Genomic DNA, 17,124 nt, shown 5'->3' on the forward strand with positions numbered 1-17,124 from the left:
TACCTTTTTTGAGCAGTAAGTATTACAGTCTGTGACAATTTTGGACAAACATTTCTTGTGGCAAACCAGCTTGCAATCTGTAACACAAACAGTTGACTGTAACGGCATAGATTTGGTAAAATATAAGAACCGTATAATACTATAACCACTAGAATTTTTAGACCTAAGCCTCTAGAACACAGGACAATGATAATAAAGAAGAGCTTTAACATTAAGGTTAATGACTGCATACTCACAGCTGCACATGTAGGCTTTCTCCATCCCCCAGATGTAGGAAGAGCACTGGTCACATGACTGCATTATGTTCACCTGGAAATTGCTGAACACGTGGTCCAGTGGACTCTCCATCTAAACACGAAAAGCAGGGACATGTATAGGAGTGATTTTACCAAGACAGGGTTAAGACAGGGTAGCGTAAAGGAGTGCATGTAACAGCACTTACGTTTTTGTCTTTTTTCCTCCTCTTTTTACGACCTTTTGGTGGCTGAGACAGATAAAAAAAAAAAAGTTTTAAAGGCACTTCCCATGATTTTTAGATGCATTGATAGAAAAATTAAATTCAGAAGACACTGCTACATGGTATATACATTTTATGGAGAAGAAAAAAAAAATGTACAATGTACAAAAAAAAATGTAACTATGTACAGTTACTACTATATACAGTAAGTCTCTACTTTCTGGCTATTACCTTCACAGGTTCAGCTTCTTCTCTTTTGATCTCTCCCCTGATAAACCCGTCGAGCACAGACTGGAACAGATTAACGACGAGCTGCACCTCACCTTTCTGCTGCTCGCCAGCTAAACTGATCACCTTGCTCTGGTAGCCTCTCATCAGACCCTTATATCCAATGTGAGGCTTCTGCAGGAAAAAAGCAAGTGAAGTACAATTATTTTGCTTTGATGTAGTTATGCATTAATATTAATGAAAGATCAGCGTAATGATTCCATATTTAACCATGTCCCTTAGTGTGTTTAACCACATTTTCCCCAGAGATCTGCTGTGGACACTTACTGAAAGAGAGTACATGCTTTTGATGTTCTCTCTGAACTGCATGGTGGCTGTGATAAAGATGTGCTCTGTCGCTGACAGCTGCTTTCCTCTTGAGCGCAGGTCATTAACCTGTACCCCACAGACAGAGAGATAAAAACTAAGCACCAAGATGTATTCTTTGCATCTTTCTTTGATCCATTATAATCCATGTTAGTTACAAGACCTGATTTCCTAAAAACTCGTCAAGGTGCTGGAGCTCGTTGGCATTGGTGATCTCACGGTCCAGCGAGGCATTCCATTGCTCTGTGACTCGTGTGGCACGGCTGATCTTAATAGTGGGGTTTCGACCAAGACGTCCACTGGGAGCCTCTGAATGAGGAGTGCGTGAAGTGTTGGCTATGTGTCAGACAGAGAGAAAAAACAATCCTACGTGGTTCAAAGTGGAAATATAAAAATTGAGATTATTTCAAAACAAATTTCTCAGGACAAGATTATGAAGAAAAAAAAAAACAGCAAACAAACAAACAAAATAAATAAATAAAGTTACAGTGGATGCATTCTTTTTCACTCAAAGATGCCGCCAGCACCAGGTCTCCATCTTCTGGAGTTTGAGCCTCTTTATGAGGACGTTTCTTCAGGATCTTCCGGAAGAAGCCTGTTGATCTATAACAAACATCATTACAGATAACATCTGCAAATCACTAGATTAAACGAATGCTCTTATAAATTACTGCTTCTATAGTAACAGCTCATTCACATTAGCTTGAATAGTGCACACTCCATATAAATGTTATTATTGTTAATGTATAATTTCTTTAGGATGATGTTTAAATTTCAGGACAGACTCTCATATGAAGGACAGAAGGCTTTAGGCTTTGGGGGTTCTTATTTATATGGCAATCTGCCTTTTTTGTCTCATAAACAAAAAAAAAAGGTTGGTGAGCTCAAGGGTTTATCACTGATAAGGCCAGTAATGACTTGTTTCAAGAACATTCCATTAAAAAGTGCAAAAAAAAAAAATGTCCTTATAATAATAAATGTAATTTCAGTGGTTTAAGAGGAATAAAAAATAGGCTGGTGACAGCCTCAACTTTCACACCAAACTTAATAAGAGTTTGTAATTTGGAACTGCTTTATGTAAAATTTTTGTTTACAGATTATTTGGAGTCTGAGGTAACATACGCCACATGCTGATTAAAATACAAACAAACTGAAGTCTGCTGGTGCCAGGCCAAAATTTGTCAAGGTATCAAACATTATAAACACTCTTTTCTATTCAAAGTACTTGATGCAAAGACCTGACTGAATCGCCCTTCTAGTTCTAATAACGGCTATATAAGGGAGTAAAAACTTTATGTTGGACTCATGAGCAGGTCAGATAAGCTGAGGCAGGGCTAGTGATTCCCATGAGCCAGATGACTCAGGTTTCCTGTGTGATAACAGTTGACAGCAACAACGGCTCACACAGAGAAACAGCTAATAAATAACTACTGGCTTCAAACAGAAGAGGGCACAGAAATCTTTGTTTAACACTTAAGCCAGGAAGCAGTTTAAAGTTCAGTTTGGTTTTCCGCAGCTTATAAGTTGAATTCAGTAAGTGAAACAGCATCACATGCCCAACAATATAAAACCTTTTTTAATACAAAAGCTTCAGGAGCCACTGATTTGCTGAACTGAAAGAACTGACACGCCTAAACTCACTACTATATAAACTGATTGTACTGTTACATCTATTTCTGTGACATAATGAGACTTATTTTCTAGTTGCACCTTTCAGGAGTTTGAGGATGTGTTTGAGGGCTGTCGTCCTGCGATGACCTTTTCACGCTGCTTGTTCTTCCTCCAGGAGGACCCTCAACAACACGAGGCAGAGGCTATAAAGGGAAACAGAAATGATCAAACACAAACAGCAGTATTTCATGTAACAAGCCGTACAATCGAAAGGAGCAGTGCAATTACAATTTAAAAATCACCCAGAACCACCACCATGACGATAAACTACCTTTATTTTTCAGACTGCACATCAAACAGCATAGAAATGTTCTAACTGACATCCCAAAATGTCAGCATATTATCATTTATGCCAAAGGCTGCATTTTTAAGACAGAAACAAAGCCTTGTCTCATCTTTTGTAAGTTGAAGCATCAATGTATGCATTGAATTTAAGACTGGCTGGACTTGGGATTTTGTCCACAGCCACCAACGTTTATTATATTATATTATAGAATATTTAATAAGTCAGATCATGACTGTCAGTATATCATCATAACCCTTCTGTCTGAGTGTTATCCTGTTTGAGGGTTTTTACATAAGCTTAGGGCTCTGATCATTAAAATGGCTGCTGATAGATGATACAGTTTGATGATCACTAATAAAGGAGTTAGATGAGTAACTAAGAAAGATCATGATTTAATCACATGATTATTGAAAATCAAACATCAAAAGCTGATATGGGAATGAATCAGTAACTTGTATTTTTTTGGGGATGACAAAAATTACACAAAAGGTAGAATTTTTACTCAATCAATACGAGACTCGAGCGCCATTTTGTTCTGCTACCACAGTTAGGGGGAGCAGGACTAATTCTTTTTAGTCTTAGAACTTAGAACTAGGCAAAACAATAAAAAGTAGTAAAATTCTTCTGTCACCTGAATTATTTCAGAATTAATAACAGAATTATTTCACTTTAGCAGGGCAGAATTACAGAAAAGATGCCCAGTTGTTTCTTGTTAATTTTAGATTAACAACTCACTTTGGTCTTGTAAGCCAAGAGAAACAAAGTAAATGAGACTGTGGTCTGTTTGGCCACTAAAAAATATAAAGTGCTGTTTAATATTAAGTAGCACTTAGGCCATTTTTTAAACTGCTGCTAGGAGCAAAATCTAGTCCAGAGAAGTACAAAATATGCTTTGATTTTTTTGTTGGCCTTTGATTTGTTTTTTTGTTTTTCTATCCCTCTGGATGCTAGGATTTTCTTTTCAGTTGTCGGTTTCTTCCTTTTTTCTTCAGAATTTCTTCAAGTCCAGGCAGGAGTTGGATTAAAACTGCACACGCTTCCAAGAAAGTGGTATGAAAGTGCTAAAACAAAAGAAGCTAAAAATTGTTTTTCCAAGTATAGTCTTGCTCAACGTGCAGTTAATTGTAGATTGACATTGAGTATGAATAATTTCAAGATTTGAATGTAGCAGTCTGAATGTGATTAGTGAATCAGTTAGCTGGCTAGACTATGAAGCCCTTAATGAGGTATGCTTAATAGCATTTATCATGGAATAGAATAGCACAGAAGACGGGGCTTTTCGTTGATTCATAGTGCGCTTATTCAATCATGCAGCTCCCAAATGACTAGGTGTAAAGATATGTGACCTTTACAGGGACTGAATGAGAGAATATCCAGTGCTCCACATCTTCCATTTCTGCACTTTTAAACTTCAAGCAGTTACGTATAAAGCCTAGTCGATGTCTGCGTCTGGGACACTTCTGACAATGCACATTGCCCTGAGTGAGCCAGAGAACTGGTATAAAACTGGGTAGGTGATGTTCTTCAAATAGGGTGAAAAAGAAAAAAAAAAGTAAAAGAAGAAGAAGCACTTGTGAGCACTCTACCTGCCAAACTGTGGGGACTTCTGAGGTCTTAAACTCTGTAACATCATCTAATGACCGGGAGGGCCTGAAAAACAGAAGAAAAATAAAAAATGGCATTGCTATGTTGGAGTCTTAAGGCTAATGTAGCTATATATTATAGACTTAACCCATATGGAACAAGACTGTTCTGTGGAATTATTCAAGTAAATTAAATGAACTAAAAGATTTATTTTTTAACCTTTGTATTTAATTGAATTGATAAATCTCAATTTAAATATTACTTAAATTGTGGTTCTATGTCACAGCCTTATTTGCATGATCATAAGCTAAATCCCTACAATACACATTATACACTGTACAGTAGTCTGCCAAATGGTTCTGCCTGAGCTGTTTTTAAAACAATGCACAGAAAAACAACAGACTTTTGTAATAGGCCATACTTTAACATTTTAGTGCGCTGATCCTCCAGGGAACATGCTTTTAACATGCTCTCAGGCTGGGTGTTGCTCTTTTCCCGAGTTCGCACATCCTTGGTCTTTGGAGTGTGTTTGGGCTCGTCAGATGCAGGCACTTCCAGGGGTAAAGTTGAAGGCCTGATTGGGGTCAAAGCTTTGTTCTTTACCTTCTCTTCAGTCGCTTTCTTAGTCTTCTCGCTTTTCTGGGATATGAAGGTGTACTGGTCAAGTTCTTTGCAGCTCTCATCTTTACCTGCTGCAGCTGCACGGACACTTTCCCTTTGGCTGTGTTCTAAACCACGTTGCCTCCTCAGTTCTCTCTTTTCCTGACTCCGGGAAGCAGGAAGTTTCCCCATAAGTGGAGCCCTTTGCTGGCCTGGATCAGGATGAATGGTGTTAGTTGTTGGGCTGCCAGTTTGAGGGATTTTTACATAATCGTCTGTTTTAGGGAGAACAATATCAGTAACTGTATTGGCAGCACTGACTTTAATTTGACTACCTTTTCCTGGTGATACAATATTAGACTCTTTGTTAGCTTCTTTGACAGTTTTCATATCATCATTGTGCTTCTCCAAGACATCCAAATGCTTATTGTGTTCATTTGCTACTTGATTATCCTGGAGCTCTACTTCATGCTGAGGACCAGCCTCAGACTGCTGGCTTTCCTCTTCCACCAAATTCTGTGCGAAATCACTGCCATCATTCTTTCTGTCCATTTCTATGACAGCCTGATTATTTATTTGCGCCTCTGGTGCTTCCTTCTTTGTCTTCTGTTCAGAGAGCTTTTTTGCCTTCTCTTCTGCCTCCTTCTCTTTTCTAGCCACCTCTTCAGCATCTCTTTGTCTCTTTGCTTCCTCTTGTGCCCTTCTTGCAGCCTCAACTGCCTCTCTCTCTTGTCGGGCTGCCTCCTCAGCCTCCTGTAGTTTCCGAGCGACCTCTGCTGCCTCCTGGACTCGCCTGGCTGCCTCTTCCTCCTCCTGCTCTTTCCTCCGTTGAGCTTCTTCCTCCTCTCGCTTCCTCTTCTCTTCCTTCAGAGAATTGTACCTAAGAAAACACATCCAATTAAAATACAGAGACCAAGAACATATGCAAGAACATACAATGTAAACATTTTCTTAATCATTTCACCTTCTTCGAGCGGACTGGCCTCGGACCCGAGCCTGGATTTTGGTTACAGAGGCTCGCCGGTTCTGGTATTCTGCTCTCTGCTTGAATCCTCGCCATGTGGCCTGAATCAAAGTTGCTGCCAGCCAGCGTCTCTTGCGGATGTCACGCCATGAGCGCTATACCCAAATAAAGACACTTAGATACAGGTATACACTTTTCATGTTGCAATATACCGACTCGTATGCACTGGTGAATTTACCTGTAGAACTATGGCTGCCTGTCTCATCTGAAGGAACTCTCTCCTCTGCAATTTAGCTCGGAACCAGCGCTGCAGGAAAAGGATTTTGTGCATAACGTCTTTGTGGAGTGCGTCCTTAAGCTTTTGTCTTTCCAGCTCTTTGAGATATACCTAGGAGATGAAAGAAACCGAAGATCACAAAAGGTTTAGCATGGGTTGGTGATGTAAAATGATCTACAATACATCCCAATATGTATTTGCTAACAAAGTTCCAGCATTTCACTATGTAAAAAAATTAAATAGTAAAAACTATATATAAATTATATATTGAACAGAAAGTCTTGAGTCAAACTTTTTCCTTGTAAATTTTTTCTTGCAAGCTTTGTCATGATTCTGAACAGCCTGATGATGGCAAATAGACAAAAATCTAACCCTAGTTTTGCCGATCTGGTATGTCTTGGGGTCTAAGTCAAGTTTCTTCAGCAGAGTTGAGATTTCTTCTGGAGAAGATGCATCTTTTGGCAGCAACACATGAAAGTGTTCAATGAACTCCTGTGGCAACAATTATTATTGTATTACATTATTACAGAGAATATACTTCTAGTAAACACAGAATTTAGTTTCTGTACATGAAAATATCAATGTTAATATAATGTCAAATTACATCATAATAAAGAGCATTAAAATGGCATGTAGTGTGTTATAGTCTACCTGGAAGGTATACTTGGCACCGTATCCTGACCTCCTGATGCGCACCGTCTCCAGCATGCCCGTGTAACGTAGCTGCTGCAGGATCAGTGCCTCGTCAAAAAACATCTCCTTCTGCTCACACACAGACCAGATTCACATTAACAGAATGACTTTCAGGCAAATACCAGGATGTAAAGTTAGAACTTCTGTATCTTTTCCTGGAGTTATTGCTGTTGTGCTGGTTTGGCATCAACAGGAGAAGTTTGCTGACACTTTCTGGGTGCTGGCACTTGCTTTGACTCGGATGAAACAACCTGGATAAACTGTCTCACACAGTCTCTCCCTCAGCAGCATTTACCCAAACCAATATATTGTACTTCCTTCTTATTTCAGAGCTTGAATCTAAACAAAAGTTTACACATTCAAATTTGGTGTCTTAACTCTCTTACTACTTTCACATATGCAGCGTAAGCACACTTGGGTCAGAAGGCGTTATTGGTCCACTTCTGCAAACCTGCGACAGAGTCGACTTGAATGCAGGAAGCAAATCAAACATGCCATGCAATTAGTGTTTGTCGATAAAACAAGCCACATGACAGCACATAAGAGCTACGTTAAAAACTAACTAAAAAAAAAATTGCTGGATGACTTATTTACATAATTAATAGAATTGTTTATTTAGTGCCAGCTCTGTGTTCATGTTATTATTCAGATTACTACGTACTACTTTTTTCCCCGATAACGTATAAAAAAGCATTTTACAAAAATGTTCTCAGCTTTTGAATTTTTTTTTTAAATCAATCAGGTACAGTGTAGTATAGTATTGGCTGCATCTAACAGTATTGCCAGATATATAAACCAAAAGATGAATCAGCAGAACAAGCCAGTATTTTCAAATAGTTTAGAGTGTGTATCCTGGAATCTGTTCTCCAGAATAATCATGGGAGATTGTGAGTGTGCGTAAGAATGAAAGACGCAGTACCTTTTCAGCATTTGAGCGCAGACAGCGGATAAAGAAGGGTTCAGCCTTCACTAGAGTTTCCAGCAGCTTACTGAGGGAAGTCTACCAGAGAAAACACCAGCCTTATTGGTCAATTCTATTTTCCCTCCCCTCATTCTGGCATCCTTACTATTCAACAGTGTTACATAAAACTCGGAGATTGACCTTAAGTTCATCTTAACTAATATAAACAGCACCAGTTATTGTTAAATCCGTCACATTGACATTTTTGACTTTATATAGATCTGTAAACTAAAATATGTTAAGCAAGTCCCGCAAAAGTGAAAAAGGAGACGTTTGAAGATTTAATTTCTAACCATATCTAATGGAAACTAACATTAAAGTCAAATGGTAAAGAACTATAAAGTGACACTTAGGACCGGGTTCTCACTTTATTGATCAGCATCATCCACATTAGTAAAGGCACTTGTGACATTTAAAACACAAGCCTCGTGGCACAGAAGCATGGCAGATATTTTGAATACAAACTGAATTCATGTCCTTTGCTATGACTTCAAACATCAGAGAAAATTTTACTGCGAGAAAAGAACAATTAACTATCAATATTTTAGACATCTTTAAGCTGATTGTCTTCTTATACATGTAGGTTTGGGGTGAGGAGCAGTACCTGGAATTGAGCACTGATACTCGGTGGTCTCTTCTTCTTGTGCAGGTGAAGCAAAGACTTGGTAGTGCGGTCATGAAGGCCAACAATGAATTTCAGTGAGCGTGAGTCCAGCAGGTTCTGCACAACACGGGCATGGTCAGACAGAGCAATGGACACAACAACGCAGTGACTTTCAAAAAAAAAAATCAATTCACCTTCAAAAGAAATAAAGTTTAGAAATGCAAACAGAAAAGATGAGTTTACCTTGGGAATCAGCTGCTTGTGCTTGGTGTGCTTGTTCTTCCTGTAAAGGAGGAACAGCGAGGTTGAGCTTGTGGTGGGACAGGGCTGGGGGGGTTAGTATGTTATTGTGAGTCATGCATTGGCGAAGGGAATTACAGGAGGCGTTGAAGCGAATTAGAGTGATTTAGGAGGAGGAGGAGAATGGAATGATGGTCCATATCTTTTCTCAAGACAAGCTTGCCTGTAATCCAGGAAAATTCATGTTTGCTGCAATTTGACCATTTTAGCTATTAGGGTTTTAACAACTCACTATAATAGTGCATTTTTAGACTACAGTTTGGTTGGTATTGGATTTAAAATTTACTGACACTAATAAAATGGTTATTCTTTGTAAAAGTATACACTGCAAAAGTACACTTGATTTACTTAAGGAATTGCATGGCCTTGAATAATCACCTGACTTGAATCGCATTCAATATTTATGGAGGATTTTGAAACTGCGAGTCAATCAGATCAGCCTTTATAAGCTTGGGGAAAAAAATGATTTGCTTAGAGGAATGGAATAAAACTGAATCATAATGCTGAAAAGAAAAAAGTAATTACTTCGTCTAATTGGCTCTGCAACAAAGTACTAATTTGTGGTTTCTTTAACAATAATAAGATTTTAACACAAAAAAACCCCCACTATATATGATATAACTACTAAAAAAACTAAACAAACAAAACCTGTTTAGCTTTATATAGCTCTCTGGTATAATAAATTGGCAAAAATATTTAACTTATGCTCTTAAATAAAAAAACTGTACTGAGGGGCGTCTATAAATTCTTCTTATAAAAAAAAAAACAAAAAAACAATAAAACTTTGCCTTAGCTAAATTTAGCTAGATCATGCAGCAGGTTAGCAACTGAGCCTAGTGGTTATGTCACATTACTAAAAGTTGTATTTGTAAGTTAAAATATAAACAAGCACGACAGGCAAAAACTATATAGAAGAGCCTAATGAAGTTTAGCTCAGGGCTCATAAACACATTCTTTTACCTGGAGCTGCCAGGCACAAATTAGTGCCAAACATGTTAGGAAGGTTTATTAAAGCAGCAGGAGTTCAGGAGTGTTCACAATAAATCTGAATTTTACAACTGAAATGAACTCTAAGCTCAGCCATGAAAAGAATGTTATTCAACCATTCTAAAAGGCATGATGCTGGGGACAGCAGGCTGGGGTCAGAGGTCAACAGGTACACAGGGTCTGGACCGACTCACTGTAGAAGGTGGCGTGGGAAGCGCAGGCGACCCCAAGACTGAAGCAGCTTACGTGGGTCTTCGCCATCCAACTCCAAGTCCTTAATGGAGCTGATAATTTGGGCGTGCATGTCACTGATTCACATTTTGAGAGGGGAAGGTGGAGATGGAATGAGGTAGGATGTGGTAAAAAGGACAGAAACCCAACAGTTAATTATGCACCTCTGGAAAGATTCCTCCACCAAAGACAAAAAAGGGCACATAACCTATATATTACATCTTATTCACACAAACACACACACACACACAGGTAGCAGGTGGAGAACCACAGGCAGCATGAATTCTAATCACAATCACAACAGTGCCAGGAAGGCTCAACATCATGTCCTGCTTCGCCTGTGATCCTCATCTGCAACCACAATGCTGAACGCAGGGCCCTTAATCAGGAGCATGGTAGCGCTGCTGCAAAACCATGCTATTGTAAGTGCAAGGAAAAAACAGTGATGTAAAGAAGTCCATGCAGGTGAAACGCTGATGATACTGGTGTTAACTGGTGCTGATTGATTGCCTCTGTGTGGTCCATGCACTTAACCTACTCCACAGCAGCAGAGGTCAAACAGGATGTGCTGGCAGTAGAGGCTAAGGGACAACACTAGCCTGGCTTTTAGAAACATGCAATGCCATAAACATGATGGATTCAGCTCCCTAATCAGACTACACTGTAAAATTGGCTTGCTTATTAACATATATTAACTTTGAGAGCCTAAAATAGAAATGTGGCTGAGGGATTGTTTCGAGCTGCTGTAGCATAATTAATAACAGTACCTAGCTTGTTTCACGGATGTTCCACAACATTTACATGTAACTACAGCTGGATAAAAAAAATGTATATCCTAATTGTAAAAGTCTCCAAAATTGATGTTGTATAAGAGGAATAACACACTCAATTACATGCGGTAGGAAAATCAACTTTCGGGTGGTAAAAGTAACTGTGCTTCTCTCTCTCTCTCTCTCTCTCACAGTCATTGCTCAATTTCCTAGAACAGCATGACAAAAGATCGAGTTCAAAAGATCATCTGTCTATTTTGTGACCAAAGCAAGAAGTAAACAGTTGCTATGATAAACTCTTACAATGTCTGCACTTGTTCGCTTTTGTTCTGTAAGACATGATTGCGTTTTACTCTTATATGTAGCTGTGCACTCTAAGGCCTGTGTTCTGACATAGTGACAAATCTCTCTGCCCTTGAGGGCTAGAAGTCTGTAGATGTCATCAATAACAATGAAAACAGCAAGTCTTATTCAGGCAAAAAATGTACCACTGTTATTCATTCAACAGAACATGTTTGGTGAAACTGTAATAAATATAAATTAAGCTTCATTGAATACGATTAACACAAATAGCACACTTTCAAAAGCGTGAGCTCATTCTCTACATCCCAGTCCTGCCCACTGCAACCAGCTCCTCCTGCCAGACCCCCAGCTGTGTCTCTCTCCTCCACTTACTTTTTACTCTCATAACTAGCAAAGATGTCTTCAAAAGCCTCTAGGGGGCGCTCCTCTGAGAGATCAAACGAGAAATCAAGCATAGAAGCCCGGCTGTAAAGGAGAAACAGCACATAGGCAAATACTTGTCACAGAATGGAGGCAGATCAGTGACCAACATTTTTCTTCCACCCACAGGAGGAAGAAAAAAGGGGTCAAAGATAGGAAACACCAGGAGAGGCACATAGGTAGGCTGAGGGCAAATAATACATATTGTCTTGGCATCATTGATTTGGCATAATCAGTTGTAAAAGTAAAAAAGTATACATAGGAGTGGTGTAAAAATAAATAATGTGCTACAATAGATTACACTTGTAAGAACCTGCCTGTAGTGTGCCTCTGGGAGGTGAGACCGGTCACATGACCACCACACACAAAAGCAAAGGACAGGAAGAGATTAAGTTCCCCACTTCCTGCTTTCTCTCTCTCTCTCTCTCTCTCTCTCTCCCCAAAAGCCATACAATCTTAGTTTAAGTCTTACCGATACATCATCTCAATGGGCGTGTTGGACCTCTGCAGCTCTCCAAGTGGAACTCTTGAAACGGGTCTCACTACACCTGCATGAAGAGGCACAGACAAATATATACCACATGCTCACGCACATTTTGATTTCCACTGAAATAAATTCAAGACTGAATTCCTGACTCAAACAATACCTCCATCTGTTTATTTTGGTCTCAGTCTGTGCTTTTAATCGTCTCAAATCCAGACGTGCGTCACACAGCACACTTGCAAGCGCAGGCTAAAAATATACTTTAAATCTTTTGCACTAATCTGCTTCTGATCTTAAAAAACTAAACTCTACAGGACGTACCAGAAGTTTTAGCAGCCCAGCGGCGTCCAGCTTCATTGAAGGCAGCAAGGGCACGGACGGCGGCACGGAGGATGCCCCAACGGAACATAGCCACCGGGTCCATCCCGATCAGCTGGCGCACATAGGCCCGATCACTGCTGCGCAACAGGGCCACAATGTCCGGTCGCATATGGTCCGTGTTCTTCTCCCGGAAATCCTGCCAGGATTCAGAGATAAGAAATAAAAAATTTGAAAAATAAAAAGGCAGCAAGGAGTTAAATGAAAATCAATACATGACAACTTCAGCTGGTGTCAAAGTATTTAATCCATCTTATACAACATAATGCCAACAATTACAGTAAGGTATTTATTTAAGAATGACAATTTTATCCATTTGAAGTTACATTGAATGTTGTGGAATGTCAGCAAAAAAAAAAAAAAAAAGAAGTTACCCCTCAACTCCTCCTGACCAATAGTATAACATTATATACATATCTCCGCCGTTACTTACCCGTAGTGGACCTTTCTGAATTACAACATTTTTATGTTATCTACTATTCTTACATGTTCCATCAAAACAACTGCGGATGTTACCTTGATCTGGTATTTGACTTTCCCAGCAAAATGGCGGATGACGAAGGCCGGCTCCATCACAGGCGTGGCCACAAAGTAAAGGTTTCTCTCATGCTGCTGTTTAAATTTGGCTAGCAAGGTTCCATCTGTAGCATGTGGAAAACTGCAGAAACAAAAAGATAAAATAGACATATAGACAAGAAATATGAGAAAAAAAAAAAAACTTTGCTTCTCAAGTAAGGGGCATGCAACAAGACTAATCTATATACAGAGTTCATGCTGTGAATAATGACAAAAAAAGGTGACATTTTTATGTCAAGGCTATTAGTTAATTTTATTTGTATTTTTCGTACTTGCTCTCCTCATCCAGTAAATAGAGGAGTCCAGTAGGTTTCTTGCTGATAAGGTGAATGCAGCCCACGTTATCAGTGTAGTCTATGTTGTGCCATGTAATTCCCTCGGCCTGATACTCCTCCTGCACATGCAAAATAATACAAAAATAACTACAGACACACACACGCAAGCCAGACGAAAATCGCACCCGAGTTTTGGTGTCAAAATGTGATGTGTGATCTGACCTGCTCCAGCATGAAGATGTGGTGGTTAAAGTAATACTGCAATTGTTCATTAGCATAGTTTATGCAGAACTGCTCAAAGCTATTAGTCTCAAAGTCTTCAAAGCCAAAGATGTCCAGTACACCTATGGACAAACACTGGAAGGAGAAAACAGATACAAGGGATTGGGTTAAAACTTTTAAGCAAGTGTTTTGAAGCATGAAGAGCTCTGACGGCAAGACACAGTAAAAAGGCTGAGAAATTATACGTGGCAAACTTTACTATGTGGCAAATCACGCCATCTGAGACACACATTTCTAGTAGTACACAAATTTCCAGCCCATCAATGGTTTAGAATCCAGTCCAAACCTTCATTAGGCAATGAATAAAGGTCAGGTATAAAGATCTACACATGCGCACTAACAATTTAAAATTTGTTTACAATTAACATTACCATAATCTCTTGACCTGTTTCTGTATGATTTTATGCCCTGCAACACTGCCACATGTTTGGGTTATTGGACAAGTGCAGTAATGAGCTGGTCCTCTTATTTTGCAAGTGCTCGGATAAAATATAAATATATAGTAAATATTATGTCTTATGTGTGTTAAATCAAAACTATTGAATACATTCAGCCAACAGGGGGTGTGTGGGGTTTCTGGCAAAGCAATATCTTGTATAAAAGGGCTGCTTTTGCCCCTTTATCTTGAACCAATATCTTGGTGTGGGGCTGCTCATAAACTTGTGCTATAGCCAAAAGCACAAACACAACTTCCTCTTGCTGCAGATTTAGCTCAAACAGTAATGTTGTATATGCAGATATGAACTCTTCCAATGACCAGAAAACACACCACATTTCTGGCAACCAAGATGTTATTACAGTTATTTTGAGAGCTTTATTCCTATTCATTAAAGGACTAAACTGGAAAATCTTCTAGTGTGATGGAGAACACTAATGTGTCCTCACCGGAACAGATTCCTCCATGTCCTTCTTATTGAGCAGCGCATGATTGATGCGCAGGACAATCCAGTCGAACAGAGCACTGTACAGAGACTTAGCCATGGAGTCCCGTGCTGTGATCGCCTGAGGAAGAGAGAGAAAAAAAAAACGTTAGCTTTTAATCTTTAAAGGTTTTAAGTCAGGCAGTTCCATTTTTGGGGGGGTTGTGAACATACAACTGAACACTTATTATCAAGGAAACACACATTTCTTTTAAGAGGGTGTGATATTAAAGCTTTGGCCTATGTACCTCGCTTTGGCTGTAGGGAAGGATCAACTTATCATTAACTGTAACTGTTTTCCTCTTTGTAAGAGCCTCGACTAGCAGCTCTTCTTTGACCTGCAAAACACACACACATAAAAGCCACTATTCAGAACTTTCTGAAATGTATTCTGTTGGATAATAACTAATGGATTGCATTATTTAAAAAGAAAATAAATAATTAGACATAAAAGATGGTTATACGTGGTTGTAATACAATGCTATAGATTCATTTTTGTTGTCACTGCAATCAATTTTGTACCTTAAGAAGTTCTGAGAGTTTAGCAAGCACGTCTGGTGGTCCCACTTCCAGTCCCTCGTCCCTGCCTGTGGCTTTCTTGCTGTAGCTGATGTTGCCCAGGTATAAAATGGCTGACAGCACTGAGAATATCCTGAAAGCGTCATTAAACAATTAAAGCACGGTACTATTATGTTTTAAAGTCTGATTGGTCGAAACAGAGTGTACAGTAGATTCTCCACATGAACTTAAAACTAAATTAACATGTAGAAGTTGATATGATGATGTTTTCAGGAAGGAGATGTTTATTCAACATTTATGGAAGGGGTCTCCAGTGTCTTATACTGTGGTACAAGAGGTCTAAATCACTTGCGGATTAAAGACATGCGGTTACATTGAGAACAGTAACTCTGCTTCCTCACACCACCTGGTTGTGGATCATTTTCCTATAACGGCAAAATGTTTTATTCCTAACATAATTCTCGCTGGTTCAGATATGTACTTCCCCTTTGGCCAACATAAACTATGAATCAACATGCACAGGTTGTGAGTAACAAGCTGTATAAGCAACTCAGTGCAGTGATTCAGTGCTGCTCAGCTCCAGTCATTTGTTTACTTCTGAGGGAATGCTTAGAGCAAATAAGAATGGAGGAAGTTTTCCATCCAACCCAAATGCCAAGATATACTTGATGTCCAGAATTTGCATCTCTCGTTTGGAGTTAAGAGTTAATGCTCAATAAATCCGAAACCCAAACCACCCAGATATATAAAAGATGTCACTAGGACATACTGATGTGGTTTATGGCACAGAGGGACTTCCTGTACTCTATGAATATAAACTTCAGCATGTAGCAGAACACTGGTACATTAGTGTCTGTATTTGTTACACAGGGTTCATACAGCAGCTTTAAACTAAATTCACTAGATCTGTTTTGAAGGAGTGCACTGGGGATTCACTGAATGATGTGTCATTTACCATACCAGAGTGAATTACACTTTGGAACATGTTTACATTTGTGGGCAGCACAATTTATTCCATAATCCATTATTCAGACAAGTACTAAAAATCAAGTGTATCAGAAAACTTTCAGTTCAGGTCTTTATAGTTGTTAAAAGATTTAACATAACCATAAACAATTCTAAAGTGCAATGCTATTCAATAAGAAATAAAATCACAATTCCTGTCAAATTTCTGTGGTGAGAGAGTTAGAAACTCTTTTCAGGACGTTCTGTTATACTCACTGTTTTTTGGTGGCGGGCAGGAAGCCCACCATCTCCATGGCCTGCTGCAGACGCTCAAAGTCGTGACGAAGGTCGTCTGCATCCTCTATGGTAAAGTTTTGCTATTAAAAATAAGAAAATAAAACACAAATTCAGGACTAACTTTGGACCAGCATATATTTATATTTGATTTTACATGCAATAGTCATTTTTCACTTAAAGATTACGATTATTAAAACTTTGGCCAATTCTAAATTTGAATACAGACATACTGATGCACAGAGGGATGACCGTACACTTTCTGCCGTTAAAGCTAGCAAATCATTGAGAAATCAGAAACTAGCACGCTCCTTTGAACGTGTTCAGACAAATTAGGAGACTGCACAAGCAGCCAGGATGAGGTAACTGACTTCAAAGGAAACATGCGTTAGCCTGAAAATCTCAGACTGGCATGAGAGAACTGGCCAGATCTTATACTGTCCAGAGTACAGGTCAAAGATTTTCAACCTTTTTTGGGAAAAATGTATGCACTGGTTTAGTAAATATAACATGCAACTATTTCTATATATCTTAAAGATGGCTAAACCCAGCTCTCTGGTCCAGGAGTCGGCAACCATAAACACAAAGAGCCATTTGGACCAGTTTCCCAAAGAAAAAAAAAAAAAGACACAGGGAGCCACAAAACCCATTTGACATCTAAAATGAGGATAACACTGCATATATCGGTTTTTACCTTTATAGAAAGTATAGAAAAAACTGCAGTGTGTTGCATTTATGAAATCAATGAA

At 39.0% G+C, this 17,124-nt stretch overlaps 1 protein-coding gene across 1 annotated transcript in view; it reads right to left on the bottom strand.

Moving 5' to 3' along the window:
* Positions 1-17,124, bottom strand: part of si:zfos-588f8.1 — a 57,334-nt gene that overhangs the window by 11,050 nt on the left and 29,160 nt on the right. The window contains exons 6-34 of the mRNA XM_060883285.1: positions 16,358-16,458; positions 15,140-15,269; positions 14,866-14,955; positions 14,583-14,699; positions 13,638-13,772; positions 13,413-13,534; positions 13,081-13,222; positions 12,508-12,703; positions 12,175-12,250; positions 11,655-11,747; positions 10,173-10,286; positions 8,935-8,974; positions 8,692-8,808; positions 8,046-8,126; positions 7,085-7,195; positions 6,806-6,925; positions 6,395-6,544; positions 6,157-6,311; positions 5,014-6,072; positions 4,595-4,658; positions 4,355-4,486; positions 2,762-2,865; positions 1,539-1,654; positions 1,215-1,387; positions 1,013-1,120; positions 689-859; positions 443-484; positions 237-348; positions 4-77 (exon numbers count right to left, since the gene is read on the bottom strand). Of these exons, the coding sequence (XP_060739268.1) occupies positions 4-77; positions 237-348; positions 443-484; positions 689-859; positions 1,013-1,120; positions 1,215-1,387; positions 1,539-1,654; positions 2,762-2,865; positions 4,355-4,486; positions 4,595-4,658; positions 5,014-6,072; positions 6,157-6,311; positions 6,395-6,544; positions 6,806-6,925; positions 7,085-7,195; positions 8,046-8,126; positions 8,692-8,808; positions 8,935-8,974; positions 10,173-10,286; positions 11,655-11,747; positions 12,175-12,250; positions 12,508-12,703; positions 13,081-13,222; positions 13,413-13,534; positions 13,638-13,772; positions 14,583-14,699; positions 14,866-14,955; positions 15,140-15,269; positions 16,358-16,458 (4,245 nt within the window). The remainder of the gene's footprint in view (positions 1-3; positions 78-236; positions 349-442; positions 485-688; positions 860-1,012; positions 1,121-1,214; positions 1,388-1,538; positions 1,655-2,761; positions 2,866-4,354; positions 4,487-4,594; positions 4,659-5,013; positions 6,073-6,156; positions 6,312-6,394; positions 6,545-6,805; positions 6,926-7,084; positions 7,196-8,045; positions 8,127-8,691; positions 8,809-8,934; positions 8,975-10,172; positions 10,287-11,654; positions 11,748-12,174; positions 12,251-12,507; positions 12,704-13,080; positions 13,223-13,412; positions 13,535-13,637; positions 13,773-14,582; positions 14,700-14,865; positions 14,956-15,139; positions 15,270-16,357; positions 16,459-17,124) is intronic.

The sequence above is a fragment of the Tachysurus vachellii genome, chromosome 1, assembly GCF_030014155.1.
Source record: "Tachysurus vachellii isolate PV-2020 chromosome 1, HZAU_Pvac_v1, whole genome shotgun sequence".
Taxonomy (NCBI): domain Eukaryota; kingdom Metazoa; phylum Chordata; class Actinopteri; order Siluriformes; family Bagridae; genus Tachysurus; species Tachysurus vachellii.